The sequence below is a fragment of the Lutjanus erythropterus genome, chromosome 7 (assembly GCF_056507025.1).
Source record: "Lutjanus erythropterus isolate fLutEry1 chromosome 7, fLutEry1.hap2, whole genome shotgun sequence".
Classification (NCBI taxonomy): domain Eukaryota; kingdom Metazoa; phylum Chordata; class Actinopteri; order Lutjaniformes; family Lutjanidae; genus Lutjanus; species Lutjanus erythropterus.
In genome coordinates this window covers 19304566-19320650 of record NC_139323.1, presented here as the reverse complement: position 1 = coordinate 19320650, position 16085 = coordinate 19304566, and the positions used below count along the sequence as shown (strand labels likewise).

The window sequence follows — 16085 nt, the reverse complement described above, 5'->3', positions numbered from 1 at the left end:
TTGACATTTTATAAACAGAGATAAATTGTGAAAATAATCAGTTACTACCCTAACTTATCATGGTTATCATGGTGACACATTTAATCTTTTATTGATCGCAAGGCAGCAGCATTCATGGAAAAACAAACAAACAAAAATCTACCAGGAGTGTGTGGTTGCTTGCATTTGCTTGGCCAACACATTGCCTTGCCTGATTACATCACATTCAAGCAGGCCCAGTGTCTGTCTGAACAGCATTACATACATATAGACATATTTCAATAGGTGGCAACGTGTAGTGCAGTAACACTGTAGTAATATTCAAAACTGTTACTAGAAAAGTACTGTGAAATGCTACCTTAAGAATCCCCTCTTGAGAGAAGAAGAAAGAGAAAATGTCCTAGTGATGAAATGCTGTAAAATGGACTCGAGGGCTTGCCTGGGTCCAGACCTTTGAATCCACCTATTTTGATTCTCTGAAGATGGAAATGTATCGTAACAAGTTGAAAATTCAGTCTCATAAAAGACAACTTGAGGGCATGACTGAACAACAAAACAGCTGAAGCACTGTGCGACTCTCTAAGAATGAAAATGTAGAAATAAGCACCAGTTTACACTTTCGGTTTAGTTTTTCATCTGTCTTTGTCATTCAGGAGCCAAACTCTCCTGCGGGCAGCCCTCCTCACTCCCCTCACGGTAATGGGTTAGACCGGGCTCCTACCCTGAGGAAAGAGCTCCCGGGCTCCTCGGGCACAGGAGAGGCCCCCTCCACCCCAAACCCTCGCAGCCCCACCCCAGGGAAAGTCAAGGACCCTGCACAGGTAAGATAGATGGATTCTCAGGGAGTTGCTGCACTCTGCTGACAGGGAGGCTTCTGTCTGCTTTATGCTAATATATTACAGTAATTTTCAACATTTTTAATGAGACTGAAAATTTTCTGGCATTTTTTTTGTAATAAAATGGTCTTTTTCACTTTGCACCCTCAGGTTGTCCTTCCCTGTTACATGTGTTTTGCTTTGGGAATGAAAGCACTTAAAATTCACTCAACCCATAACTATTGCAAAATAAGTTATCCATGTCCTATTAAACTATGTAGAGAAGCCACACAGATGTCCAGTACAGATGGCGGCTGTCGCTGTTACAAGACAAGTTCTTCTTTTGTCATTGAGATTAGTTAAAAAGTCACATATAAGCCATATCTCCACTACATGGTATGGCTCGAGTCAACTGCACTCACTTTTGATACGCACACACGGGTACTTTGGTCTTGAGAAGTTGAAGCCTTTATTCACTGGCAAACTGTAACTTATACTGTACATTTACTCACAGATTGACAACTTTTGCTGCTCACCTTTTCCTCTGCGCTGCTGCATTTACCATCACTCTGCCGCTTGCTGTATCTCCCTCAACCATACGCTCTCTGTGCACACATAAAGGAGCTGCGCTACTCTCATGACAGAGAATATGAAGGGATCGCATTCTTGATATGTCTGCACTTCGTCAGTTGACCATGGTGTGGTTTCACAGGCTGTTGTTGTGAACAAAAAAAAATTGTGGTTGCTATAAATGGTAGCTTGTTTATTTGAAAATTAGAGTTAGTGCAAGACAAGCTGTGCTCTGCAGTGTTTTCATGTTACCTTTTAGTATCAGCTCAGCTCGATTGGAACCTCGACCAACATGATACAAAAAAAAAAAAAAAATACCAGGTAGTTCAGTCAAGCTGTTTGATGCGGTGGAAATGCAGCTACAGTCATTCTGGAGGTTATTGTAATAAAGGGCGAGTTTGGCCCATGGTGCTGCTTTCTCGCTGCTTTTAGAAACACGCTTCATTCTGTATAATTGGAAGTCCAGCTCTCCACCCCCCCATGCATAGCTGCTGGGTCGAAGAGGGAATGGTCATTTGAAATTAGAAGAGCACAGATATACCACTCAGGGCTCAGTTGATAAATTCCAGAGAGTATGGCAACCAATCCTGGACTACCATGATTATGTCTACAGTAATCATTAATAATCAAGAAATTGGTTTAATGCCTGTAACTGTAACACTATGGATTCATTCAGTCATTTATTTACGTCATTATATACATATGTTTTTTCTTTTTCTTTTTCTATTTTTTTGCCTTTTCAGCTGTTGCGTCTGTTTCTTTTTAGTTTCAATTGTTGTTTTAATCATTTTCTTTGTAGTATTTGTTACTAGTTGCACTACTTCTGTTGCTTTTGTTTTAGTTTTTTCTTCTTTATTCTTTAATATGTAATGTTTAAAAACACAATACAAACATTTGAATTATAGGGGACGATGATGAGCGTTAGATGTCCGGTAACAGATCAGTCATGTGTTTTATTTGCTATGTTTGTTATTTACTGTCTGACTTTTCGACAGATGGATAAGTCGCAGTCTCCACTGTCCAAGTCTGGCACCCCATCCCCGTCCCACCGTGAGGCCCTTACCCCTGGAGCACCAGGAGCCCCTGGTCCCAGCACCTCCTGCCTTCGTCTGGTCAGCAAAGCAGCAACCAGTGCAGATCCCCTTGGTGAGACTCTCCTAGCTGTTAAACAAGCTTGATAAAACTTTAAAACTGAAAAATGGTTTTGATATTGTAAAGTTTACATATATTTCTGACTTTTTTCTCTGTTTGTAATCAGTCAGAAAGTTACCCAAGAAAAGTCAGCCCAAAATTGTAATGTGATTACCTAACCTATCATTTACTGGAGAAAACAATTACATCACTCATTACTTTATATTTGCTTTCTAATTTAGCTGCTCCACTTGATATAGTAAATATATATTTTTAAGTAAACCGAACCAGCTGGACCAAATAGCTCCTTGAATCAGACTGCCATGACTTGAATGGGATTTGCACACAGACTACCTCTGCCCTTCATGCCCTATATCCTCTTGTCCCACCTTTTTTTCCATTTCCTCATTTGTTTCTGTGATTTATGACATTAATGTTGCCTCGTATCATACCGTTTAGTTCCATAATCTCTTGATTTTATCAGAACAAAGTAAAACAAAAAATTGCCTATACCACTGACATTTTGAATATTCAAAACCATAAGCTAAAAGTGAGATCCCCTTGAGGCTCTTAACCACTATCTGCTCCTCTGTGGCCAGCAGCGAAGACTATTGTTGTACTTGACAGTTCCCTGGTCTGAAACTTCGTTGGTGTATAAACTAATAAAGTCTAATAAAAGACAAAGCTTTCCATTCTTCTCAGCCCCTCTGTGACTGTGCTTGTGTACTATGTATTGTTTCCCCTCTTTATTTCCATCCTTCAATCCCTCCTTCCTCTTTTCCCTCCCTGCCCAGCTCTCCGCAGTCCCATGTCTGTGCCCCCCGGTTCATACCCGGCTCATTTTGGCGTGGTGTCCCACGCAGGACTGAATGGGGAGCTGGCGAGCCCAGGGGGTTTCGGCGGGGCCCTGACTCTCTCCCCACAAATCAGCGCAGCAGCCAACGCCTATTCCCGAAGCCCCATGGTGAGCAAAGGCCAAATTATTCCTCTCTGTCAAGGTTTGATTTATAGTTCAGCATCAGATCTAACCCTCTGACTGTCACAGCACTGTTAAAAATAGATGAATGTGTTCTGTGTTATCAGGTTGTGTTGTACATTTATTATATACTCAAAGTTATGATGTCCAGCATCAGAAACATAATGTAGCCCAAACAGTCTGATTGCAGATTTACCGGTCTCCTTTAGCCCACGTAGCGTTGACATAGAGTTGCATTTTATTTGATTTGCAACTCTGCTGTCGCTGAACCGTTGTGTAATGTAGGTACAGTATGTAGCCTCGGCACGTAGCTCCCACAAGACCACCACATAACTCAGCCTTAAGGCAGGATGTTCACTGCAGTGCCCTGTTCGCCACCCTGTCATCAGTCTGGGGAACAGCAGTATGCTCACAACATCACATATTAGTGTCAGCACACTCACACACTTCAGCACAGTTTTCAGAGTGCTAACTATTGTTACATTCTGGTCACCCCAATGTTTTAATTCTGCTGTATAGTAGAAAGATTTTGTCTTCTCATTAACTGCTGTGTTGTTATAGTCATCACATTCAACTTTACCTTTATCTTTAAAGGGACAGTCTACTCCAAAATCAAAAATACATGTTTTCCCATCCCTCTGCAGTGCTGTTTATTCATAAGTTATGAGTTTGGGAGATATCAGCCGTAGAGATGCCTTCCTTCTTTCTAATACCCCAGAGCAAAGCACCAAAATAATACATCTGAAAAACACAAGAGCAGTGTCTCTTTCCAGAAATCATGACTCAAAGATGCACGCTTCCCTCTGCACGATGATCCTGTTGCCAGGTGCAGTTTGGTAGGAAGAAAATAGTTCTTACATGAAACTGCTCACAACAAGGTCTGTTCATTATCTTGAGTTACCAGGGCAAATTTATTTTTTGGTGTTTTGTGCAGCACCAGCCAAGTATCAATTAGGTCCATTATACTGAAGAGAAGGCAGCCAATATCTCCAAAACTCTGCAACTCAAACCAAATCAAATTAGATGGATATTTAGCCCTACAGCTAAGAGGAAAAATATGTATTTTCAATTTTATGATGAACTGTTTCTTTTTTTAAAAAATCCAATTGAATGAATTTACATATATTTTGTTTGCACATGTTTAAATAATGTTTTTTCATGTTTTCTGCATCAGCTGGTACATTTTTCAAGTTAATCCTTGTCAAGATGTTAATTGTTTGCCTACTGTTTTGTCCCCACCAGGTGGCGTATGACTCTCGGTCTCACCTGAGAGCTCCAGGGCTGTCCTCCTCTTTGCCTGGTTCCTCCGGTGGCAAACCGTGAGTTTGTATTTCTGTAACACAGAAGTCCAGCATGTATGAAGCATAAAGATCCATTATGGGATAAATACTCAATGCATCAAATGCATTATTTGTTTGTAACTTTTCAAACTGCTGATATTAAATTTTGGAATGAAACCTGGATGTTATCTGCATTTTTAACCACATATTTAAAGCTTTTTACTACCATTAGTGTGCACATAGTTGTGGATACTTGCAGTATATTATCCAGTTGCACAGGGCAATTTTCTTTTCTATTAATTATGATTAAAGAAAAAAAAATATGTGAAAGCTGAGCAGGATCTTCATGTCGGGCTAAGAAAATAGTTAGATACAGAGGACTGCACATACTTGAGTCAAAACTTGCTCCAAGATAATTTAAAAATATTTGGATTGGAAAGGAATCCAAAGGAGTAGTACTTCCTCCAAGCTGCTCCCTTTGATTTTTGCTGTATACTCTTCTGTTTCTCAGTGCTGCACATAAACCCAGTCGAACACCTGGAAGCCCTGAACACTGTGCATACTGTGGAAGTGTCCAGATAACCGTCTCCGGCACACTGGCACACAGTCCATTTGGCTTTGCTGACTGAGGAATTGTGTTGTTTTTGTCATTTGTTGCAGAGCAGCAATTCATTCTCACGGTGCTAATTTGAAATCATAAAACAGCCTTGGCTTCCAACCGCTCCGGTATTGATCGGCCATTAGCAATGCCACACTGCCTCTGCCCTGTAACACAATCTGCCATTATGCATTCCCGCCCACAGCTACAGTGGGCCCAGTAATTGCCAGAATTCAGGCAGATATTACTGGAGTTCCAAGGCCATTATGGTGTCGTCACATTTCACCACTTGCACATTGACTTGTTTGTGAATTATGTAGATTTACCTGTAGCTCCTCTGCTTTCATCTGCTTATTCATTGATTGATTGATTGATTGATTCAGTTTTGACTGTCCTGTTTTTGGCCCATTTTACTCGTCCTTCAACTTCCTTTGCAGTACTTTCTTGTCCGGACTATGTTTATTTTTAGCTATAGCTCTTGCTTCCTGAAGTGTTGAATTATTTCTGTTCCCTTCCTTCTGTCTTTTCCCCAGCGCCTACTCGTTCCATGTGAGCGCAGACGGCCAGATGCAGCCGGTGCCCTTTCCTCCTGACGCCCTGCTGGGCCCGGGAATCCCACGCCACGCCCGTCAGATTCACAGCCTGAACCATGGAGAGGTGGTGTGTGCCGTCACCATCAGCACCTCGACGCGCCACGTCTACACCGGAGGAAAGGGCTGCGTCAAGGTGTGGGACATCAGCCAGCCAGGAAGCAAGAGCCCCATGGCCCAGCTGGACTGTCTGGTGAGACACGAGGGAAGACCTCAAACAAACGCAACCGCAAATGTTAAAAATAGAAATGGATACACAGACAACATATCAGGCTATGCAAACAAACCTGTATATGTAGAGTATACTCACTGAGCCGATTTGTTTTTATTGCCTGTGTCATCTTTCTTACTCAATTTTGATGACTGGCATCAAAATGTCCACATTAATTTCCTGAATGCGCCTAATCATGTTACCATCTGTCCCATAAATGCTCTTCTTGATCCACAACTGTTTTTTTAATTTTGTCCAATCAGAACAGGGATAATTACATCCGCTCCTGTAAAATCCTCCCTGACGGACGGACCCTGATCGTCGGCGGAGAGGCCAGCACGCTGTCCATCTGGGATTTGGCCACGCCCACTCCTCGCATCAAGGCAGAGCTGACGTCGTCCGCTCCCGCCTGCTACGCTCTGGCCATCTCCCCTGACAACAAGGTCTGCTTCTCCTGCTGCAGCGACGGCAACATCGTCGTCTGGGACCTTCACAACCAGACACTGGTCAGGTAAGTGGAGAGAGAGAGGAGAGGACAGAGGAAGGAGAAAAAGCACGTAAAAAAACTCTCTGCAAATAGATTGTAATCAGGGGAGAGAAAATCTGGAGGATATGGAAACATTTAGGAACATCTTGAGGAGAAAAGAAGAAAAGAGGGAAAATGAGATAAAATATGGAAGAAAGAAAGGGTGAGGAGGAAAAATAATTTCAGTCAGGAGTTTCCTCAACTAAGGTGAGGAGAGGGAGGATTAACTAGCCATAGGGGAAAAAACAGCCAGATTCTGGCAAGGTAGGAGCTCCAGCACAGAAGCTTAGCAATGCACTGCTGTGGACGGGGTCAGCAACAAAAGGTATTTTAGCCACTTAAAAAAAGGTCCACCTAAAAAAAATCAATAGAAAAATAGCTTCACTGCTTTACCTTGCCAGCAGACAGCCTTTTCTGACAGAAAACCTGCTGTTATATAAGCCAAATACTGCTGTCTGCAAACCAACCGAACTCCATAGGCAAATTAGTCTATGGTGGTCTACTGCTGCCTTGATCTGTTAGTTAGTTTGTGTTTTTGTGTGGTTTCGGTGAATCCAAGCTAGCATTTAAAACACTAAAGTCTCACAATAACACAAACCAACAAATCGAGGCAGCAGTAGACCAGCAACTCTTTTGTCCTGTAAGTTAAAGAGAGCAATATTTAGCTTATGTAACAGGGGTTTCCCAACTGAAAAGGCTGTTTGATGCCAAGGTAAAGATGTGACAATATTCTAAATATAGCATACACTTAAATTAATATTGTTATTTTTTAGGTGGAGCTTTTTTAGGTGGCTGAAATCATTTTTGTTGCTGACCCTGTCCACAGCAGTTCATTGCTTAGCTTCCATGCTGGTGCCCCTCTCTGCTTCTCCAAACTGGGGGTGTGCCAGCTGGCATCTACTGTAGGTAATACACTGACTGTAGATAAGTACCTCATAAAACACCATATCAAATAATTCAAACTATCCCTTTAAAGGAGAAAGAAGGGAGAAAGAGGGGAACAAGGAGAGGAAGGCAAATCAGGTGTGGTGGGGTGAGAGCAGTGGGTGCTACAGGGACAAAAGTACTCAAATATATTTGGTCTGACACCTCCAGGAGAAAAAAGAAGCAAAGACACACACAGGATACAGAGTCTATATAGTTGTTTTGTGTTTTTTCTCCCTGCAGGCAGTTCCAGGGCCACACAGACGGAGCGAGCTGCATCGACATCTCCAATGATGGCACCAAACTGTGGACGGGAGGGCTGGACAACACGGTCCGCTGCTGGGACCTCCGAGAGGGACGCCAGCTCCAGCAACACGACTTCACCTCGCAGGTAAAAACTCAAACACGCGCACACCCCAGTACTTGTGTGCAACAAGGCAGGTGCACACATACATCACACACACAGAAGAAGCACATATTCAGTCAAAGTGCCTAATTAAGCATCCTCAAGAATCAGAGTGAAAATAAACGTTCATAACTACACAAAAATTACAACAAAAAAAATCACAAAAAATCTCCAAGGCAATAGCTTTTAAAACAATTAAAATGAATCAAACAGATCAGTTTGGCTCCCTGATGGAAGCTCGATACTGAAACATGCCAGGGTTTGTTTGTTTTAGGTCTAACGTGACCATGCCGTGATAATAAAAGCATTTTAATTGTTTTAATTGTTGGGATTTTGTTGATTTTTGTGTACACATGTATCCTTATCCAGAGAGTATTCAAACAAACTCAGTGTGAGTTCAAGAGGTGCGCCTCCCCAGACATTTTATAAATGTTCATAGCTATTAGAAGGATGTATTTGACAAAAACAGTCATTTTATCTCACAAAACAAGGGAGTTGTTGGACTACCGCTGTCTGGATCAGTTAGTTTTTTTGTTTGTGTTATTGCTTGATTTGTTTTAACACAGTAGTTTGGATCTGAACTGACTTTACCTGCTGCAGAATTGAGGCAGCAGTGGCCCATCAACTCTTGTGTTCTGCAAGATTAAATTACTGTTTTTGTCAAAGGAGTCTGGAGCATTATAACGGCTTCAGCTCCCCGTTGTTGAGTTGGCTCAGTCTCAGAGAGGCAGATTAAACAGAAGCAGAGAGGTTTTGTTGCACCTGTTTGGTGGGACAAATGATGAGGATTTTTTAATGATGGGTTTGTGGAATTAAACACACAATATACAAGTTCTGCCAGTAGGAGCGTAGTTTGATGACATTGTGAAGTAACGTGGGATTTTGGGAGTTGTTTTCATCATTGTTAAACAACCACCACATCCAATTAAAATCTATCTGACATGACTCAGACAGAAATCATGTTCAGGAGGAGGTGATGTCTGCATTTGAAAACATTTGTTGAAAACATTTGGGATTTTGTAAGTACACATCTCAACAAAATATAACATATGTCTAGCATTTTAATATGAAAATGTTACATATAATAGCTTTAATTACATCAATTTTGTAATGAATATCTGAGCATAATCATGCCCTTTTCAAACTAAGTATCAGGAAAGTGCACTAAAACTTAAACAACAATATTTCAAATTTGGGTTAAAACTAGTTTCTAATAACTTTTAGATGCTCACTGTTAAGTACATGAGAATCTGGCTGTGATTTTTTTTTTCACTTTACAGGTACAGTATGTGATTACAGGGTCATCACAACACTTCACATAGCATCTACACAGAGTTCACCTCACAAGTTAACACATGAACAAACACCAACATGATTTCACCTCACACACACACACACACACACACACACACACACACACACGGTCTCTTTCATTCACTGTTCACTGTCACAGCGGAGCTATAGAGCTGACCACTGTTGTCAGATGAGTTTCGATCCACCATGTAATGACTTTCTCTACCACTTTCCCTCTCTCTTTCTTACCATTCTCTCTCTTTCTTTTCCAATTTATTAATTCTCTCTGTATTTACCTTTTGTCATTCCACTCATTCCTTTTTTAAACTTCCACCATCTTTACTCCTTTCTTTTCTCACTCATCGTCTTTCTCTTCCCTCCTTCCTTCTTAATTCCTTCATCCGTCCTAACTTCCCGCCATTGTTCTCTGTCTTTCATCAACCTTATCTTCTTTCCTCCCTCATCCCTCATTCCCTCGCATCTTCTCCCCCATGCCCCATTTTTGTTTTCATTTCTGCACCCTCGATTCCCGCCCCTTTATCTTCTGTTCTCCCCTCCTCCTCCTCTCCCTCCTATCCTGTTTTTCTCTCTCCATTCACTTTCTCTCTTTCCTCTTATTCCTCTCCTCCCTCTCCGTCTCCAGATCTTCTCTCTAGGCTACTGTCCGACAGGCGAGTGGCTGGCTGTGGGAATGGAGAGCAGTAATGTGGAAGTCCTGCATGTCTCCAAACCTGACAAGTACCAGCTGCACCTCCACGAGAGCTGCGTTCTTTCTCTCAAGTTCGCCTACTGCGGTACAGACATTCACACACACACACACATAATAACTTGGACTGGTTCCTAAATGTTTCTAGAATATTTGCAGCCACTGACAAACACTTATTTCTACTCTCCACACTATTAAAACGCAGTTAAAGGGTAGCATCAATATTTTTCAACATGGGTCCTATTTTCCCAAGTTTTTGTGTCACATCTAATGCAGTAAATTAAAGGTTTAATTCAACGAGTTTCAATGAAGATGCCGATGACGATGTTAAAACTGACATTTTGCTAAGGGAGTCTGACTAGTTTGGCGAGAACAATAAAACAGCTGTTTCTGGTTCAATGAAAGGTATCTTACTTGTTAAGAAAAGGTCTATCTCTATAGTGATGCTTTCCATAATGATGTCAAAACTGTAAACTCGATTCTTCAGTCGGCACTCTGTCATGCCTGTATCTGTGTTAAAATGTACACAAGACTGCCTGAATCCTTGACATCAGCTGTCCTACTTCACATGAAACTGGCTGGCTAGCTTGCTATAAAAGACGAGTCTTCAATCTTAGCTTCAATGAATCGTAGGCAGTAATCATGTTTAGCAAGGAGAGGAAAAGTGAGTTTTCTAATTGTTGGCCCAGGTCGAGAAAAAGAAATCTGTCAAATTCAAAACGAATCGTCTTGGCAGCTGATATATATATATATATGATTAATTATTAATGTAATAATGATTAATACATGGTCTGGCAAATCATCATTATACAGTTTTAGTTGCCATAATATGTCAGTGTTGATGTAGTTCCCAACCTAACAGCAGTGGAGCTGCCATTTTTGGCAGTTGTTTTGAATTTAGGACAGGATCTATGCCATTGTGACTTAGGAAATTTTCTAATAGCTAAAGTCCTCTCCTAGGATAAGATTTTAAGATTTTTTCCCTAAATGCATTAAGAAACAGGAGATTGTAATACCAAAAATCTTAAATGTCATCCTTTACTAAGATAAAATATTGGATTACAGACGTAGGGCCGTTCTGTAATGAGGTCCCATGTTGAAGAATATTGAAGTTACCCTTTAACACGTGGTATATTGCGCCTTCATCACCATCTTTCCTTTTGTTTAACCCATAGCACTGTGTGTTTGTCTGTTATTTCAGGCAAGTGGTTCGTGAGCACAGGAAAAGACAATCTGTTGAATGCATGGAGGACACCATATGGAGCGAGTATTTTCCAGGTGAGAGACGAGTGCATCGCTCTGAGGATGTTTATGCTGTGTGTGTGTGTGTGTATACACATATATATAAATATGTACTGTATAATGTGTGTGCGTGTGTGTCTGAATTTGGGTCTGCAGAGTCATCTGTTAGTCAGTGTGGATAGTGTTGTTGAAGCTATCTCTGCTTCCTGTCCCTGTACTACACACACACTCTCACACTCACACACACACTGAGCCCTGGAGGCAAAAGAGAGAAAAAGATGAGGGAGTTCAGAGGAAGAAAGCGAACGATAAACATTTTTTTTTAAAATTTCAGGTTTGTTGATCCATGGTGACTTGCAGAGGTTTATCAGAGAGTGCAGGCTGCCAAACATGCACACACAAACACGCACAAACATACACACATATAACACAGAACAAATGCAATAATTCCATCGCGTTCAATCGTTTCGTTTGAGGAAATGTTGAAACATGAATATCCAGGGGTGCAATATTTTTAGCTGAGCCAGTTCATCTGGGTGTGAATGAAACTCGTGAGGGGAGATGAAGGTACATTTAAGGTGAATGTGTGTGTGTCTGTCATGTTTCTGTAAGCTACAGTGGGCCGCAGGGTTGGCGGCTCCTGTCTCTCCCTGTGGACTGAAAGGAGAATGCTGGCTATCTGCTTTGTTATCCAAATGCCAAACGTTTCTCCTGCCAAACAGCTCGCTCCCGTCACTGTGTTATACAGAGCTGCTCTCTCTTCATCCCTCCTCTTCCTCCTCTCTGGTTTATCACTGTCCTCTCCACTTTCTGTCTCCTTGCTTCTCTTTAACCCCCCCACGCCTCTCTTATTCAGTCTGCACCAATTTTTCCTCCTCCTTCTCTGTCTCCTTGTCTCTGTTTATTGTTGTCCTTTCTCCTTCTCTGTGCTTACTCATTTTTACCTTTCTCTCCTTATCTATCTGTACCTCTACCCTCACTTTTTTTTTCCACTGTCCTTGTCTCTTAGTTTATTCCCGTCCTCTCCATCTCCCTTTGCCTATTTTTAATCCTTTTTTCTTGCACTCTCCCTTCACTTTTTTCTTCACATTCTCTCTTATACTTTGGCTTCCCTACTCCTTTTCGCTCTGTTATTTTGTAATTTTATCAAATAACCTTATTTGCAATTATATCAATATTATTAATATTATTGCTACAGCCTAATTGCATCTTCCTGAATACAAAACAACATTCAATGTATGTATGAGGTAAAAGAGGACATGTGTCCTCAACAGTATAAAACCTATGGATAGATGAAAAGAACACAGAAGAGCAAAAGAGCACTTTCATGGGTTTTTCTCTTTGGTTGCGACATGCAGATACTGCGTGTATTTTGCAGCCAAGAGTATTGTTTTGCTGATTTCCAACATTTATAGTTTTACCCTCATTGAGATTTCTGGACATATGATGCTGGCTCTGTGTAAGAATATCTAAGCATTTTGCATGTTGTGGGAACACAGACTTGTTGTCTTTTGGTAGCCAAGTGTGTCTGTGTCTGCCCGGATCAGTGATCAGGCTGCGTTCACGTTATCAAGATTTTCTTCAGCTGTTTGTTGGCTTCTATCACTTGTGTTTTTTTAATAACAGTTGAGGTTGTGAGGTGTTTTGGTTATTATTGCCCAAAAGCTCAGTCAAAAATGACAAATCTTTTCTTTCAGTCTCTGACCTTTTTGAGTTTTGGTTGGACAAAATAAGCAATGTGATGATACTTGTTGGCCTTTTTTAAAAACTTTTTTTCTGACATTTTAATAGACCATGTAGCACCCAATAATGTAATAATTTACTGAAAATGTAATAACACCTGAAAATGTACTCAAATTTGCACTTAACTCAATCGAAAATGTAATAAAACCCAATAATGTAATAACTTGACCAATAATGTAATAAAATATTCTGACTGATATTGTAATAACATTTTTACCGATAATGTAATACCTTATTACATTATTGGAGATTTATTACATTTTCAGGTGGGTCTTTTTAAAAAAAAAAGATAATGTAAAACTTGACAGATAATGTAATACAGAGGTCTATATTTTGTGTTTTGAGAATCTAAGAGAATCGAAGAAATACACTGACTTTGAAACAAGAGAATAACTATTGCTTCCCTAAACATACTTCGCTCTCCACAGTTTTCCAACAAATCACTATCTCGTGAAAACAACCACAAACCAACAAAACAAATTTAAGTAACACTTCATTTGACGAGGGTATGCATAGGTATTCATAACACCAACACATTATTTAAAATTTGACATAAATATATCCTCTCATAAATGGTTATTCTATCACTTTGAATGACGGGGCGGTATGGCTCAGTGGGTAGAGTGGCCGTCTTGTAACCGTTGCTGGTTCGATCCTGGCCTGCAGAGCTCATGTTGAGGTGTCCCTGAGCAAGACACTGAACCCCTAACCGCTCCTGATGGGTCGTGGTTAACGTCTTGCATGGCAGCTCTTCCGCCATCAGTGTGTGACTGGGTGAATGTTATGTATAATGTAAAGCGTTTTGGGTATCGTTTCAGGTATAGTAAAGCACTATATAAATACGGACCATTTACCATCTTCCTCTAGCCTATGTCAAGTGATAGTGGTCAGAAGACATACCGTGAGATTTACCTGTATGAGTACAGGTTAAATGAAAATGTCAGCATAAAAATGACAAAACATAATGACGACTGACTTGGTCATTTTTTAACTACATACATACATACATACATACATACAGTCGAGCCTGAAATCAATCATACATACATACATACATACATACAGTCGAGCCTGAAATCGTACATACATACATACATACATACATACAGTCGAGCCTGAAATCGTACATACATACATACATACATACATACAGTCGAGCCTGAAATCGTACATACATACATACATACATACATACATACAGTCGAGCCTGAAATCGTACATACATACATACATACATACATACATACATACAGTCGAGCCTGAAATCGTACATACATACATACATACATACATACATACATACATACATACATACATACATACATACATACATACAGTCGGGCCTGAAATCGTACATACATACATACATACATACATACAGTCGAGCCTGAAATAGTACATACATACATACATACATACATACATACAGTCGAGCCTGAAATCGTACATACATACATACATACATACATACAGTCGAGCCTGAAATCGTACATACATACATACATACATACATACATACAGTCGAGCCTGAAATCGTACATACATACATACATACATACATACAGTCGAGCCTGAAATCGTACATACATACATACATACATACATACAGTCGAGCCTGAAATCGTACATACATACATACAGTCGAGCCTGAAATCGTACATACATACATACATACATACATACATATAGTGGAGCCTGAAATCGTACATACATACATACATACATACATACATACAGTCGAGCCTGAAATCATACATACATACATACATACAGTCGAGCCTGAAATCGTACATACATACATACATACATACATACATACAGTTGAGCCTGAAATCGTACATACATACATACATACATACAGTCGAGCCTGAAATCGTACATACATACATACATACATACATACAGTCAAGCCTGAAATCGTACATACATACATACATACAGTCGAGCCTGAAATCGTACATACATACAGTCGAGCCTGAAATCGTACATACATACATACATACATACATACAGTCGAGCCTGAAATCGTACATACATACATACATACATACATACATACAGTCGAGCCTGAAATCGTACATACATACATACATACATACATACATACAGTCGAGCCTGAAATCGTACATACATACATACATACATACATACAGTCGAGCCTGAAATCGTACATACATACAGTCGAGCCTGAAATCGTACATACATACATACATACATACATACAGTCGAGCCTGAAATCGTACATACATACATACATACATACATACATACATACATACATACATACAGTCGAGCCGGAAATCGTACATACATACATACATACATACATACATACATACATGCATACATACATACATACATACATACAGTCGAGCCGGAAATCGTACATACATACATACATACATACATACATACATACATACATACATACAGTCGAGCCGGAAATCGTACATACATACATACATACATACATACATACATACATACATACAGTCGAGCCTGAAATCGTACATACATACATACATACATACATACATACAGTCGAGCCTGAAATCGTACATACATACATACATACATACATACATACATACAGTCGAGCCTGAAATCGTACATACATACATACATACATACAGTCGAGCCTGAAATCGTACATACATACAGTCGAGCCTGAAATTGTACATACATACATACATACATACATACAGTCGAGCCTGAAATCGTACATACATACATACATACATACATACAGTCGAGCCTGAAATCGTACATACATACATACATACAGTCGAGCCTGAAATCGTACATACATACATACATACATACAGTCGAGCCTGAAATCGTACATACATACATACATACATACATACATACAGTCGAGCCTGAAATCGTACATACATACATACATACATACAGTCGAGCCTGAAATCGTACATACATACATACATACATACATACATACATACATACATACAGTCGAGCCTGAAATCGTACATACATACATTTATAAATACATACAGTCGAGCCTGAAATCGTACATACATACATACATACATACATACAGTCGAGCCTGAAATCGTACGTACATACATACATAC

The 16085-nt window shown here is 40.1% G+C and overlaps 1 protein-coding gene across 3 annotated transcripts in view; it reads left to right on the top strand.

The window, feature by feature from the left end:
• The window catches only part of tle2b (TLE family member 2, transcriptional corepressor b), a 136824-nt gene that overhangs the window by 95506 nt on the left and 25233 nt on the right, over window positions 1-16085 (top strand). For 2 of the 3 annotated variants that reach the window (XM_084723083.1, XM_084723082.1), the window contains exons 11-19: window positions 633-800; window positions 2360-2510; window positions 3290-3459; window positions 4714-4790; window positions 5883-6132; window positions 6414-6661; window positions 7844-7991; window positions 9943-10093; window positions 11207-11283. In XM_084723083.1, coding sequence (XP_084579209.1) covers window positions 633-800; window positions 2360-2510; window positions 3290-3459; window positions 4714-4790; window positions 5883-6132; window positions 6414-6661; window positions 7844-7991; window positions 9943-10093; window positions 11207-11283 — 1440 coding nt within the window. The remainder of the gene's footprint in view (window positions 1-632; window positions 801-2359; window positions 2511-3289; window positions 3460-4713; window positions 4791-5882; window positions 6133-6413; window positions 6662-7843; window positions 7992-9942; window positions 10094-11206; window positions 11284-16085) is intronic. The other variant, XM_084723084.1, reaches the window with a different exon arrangement.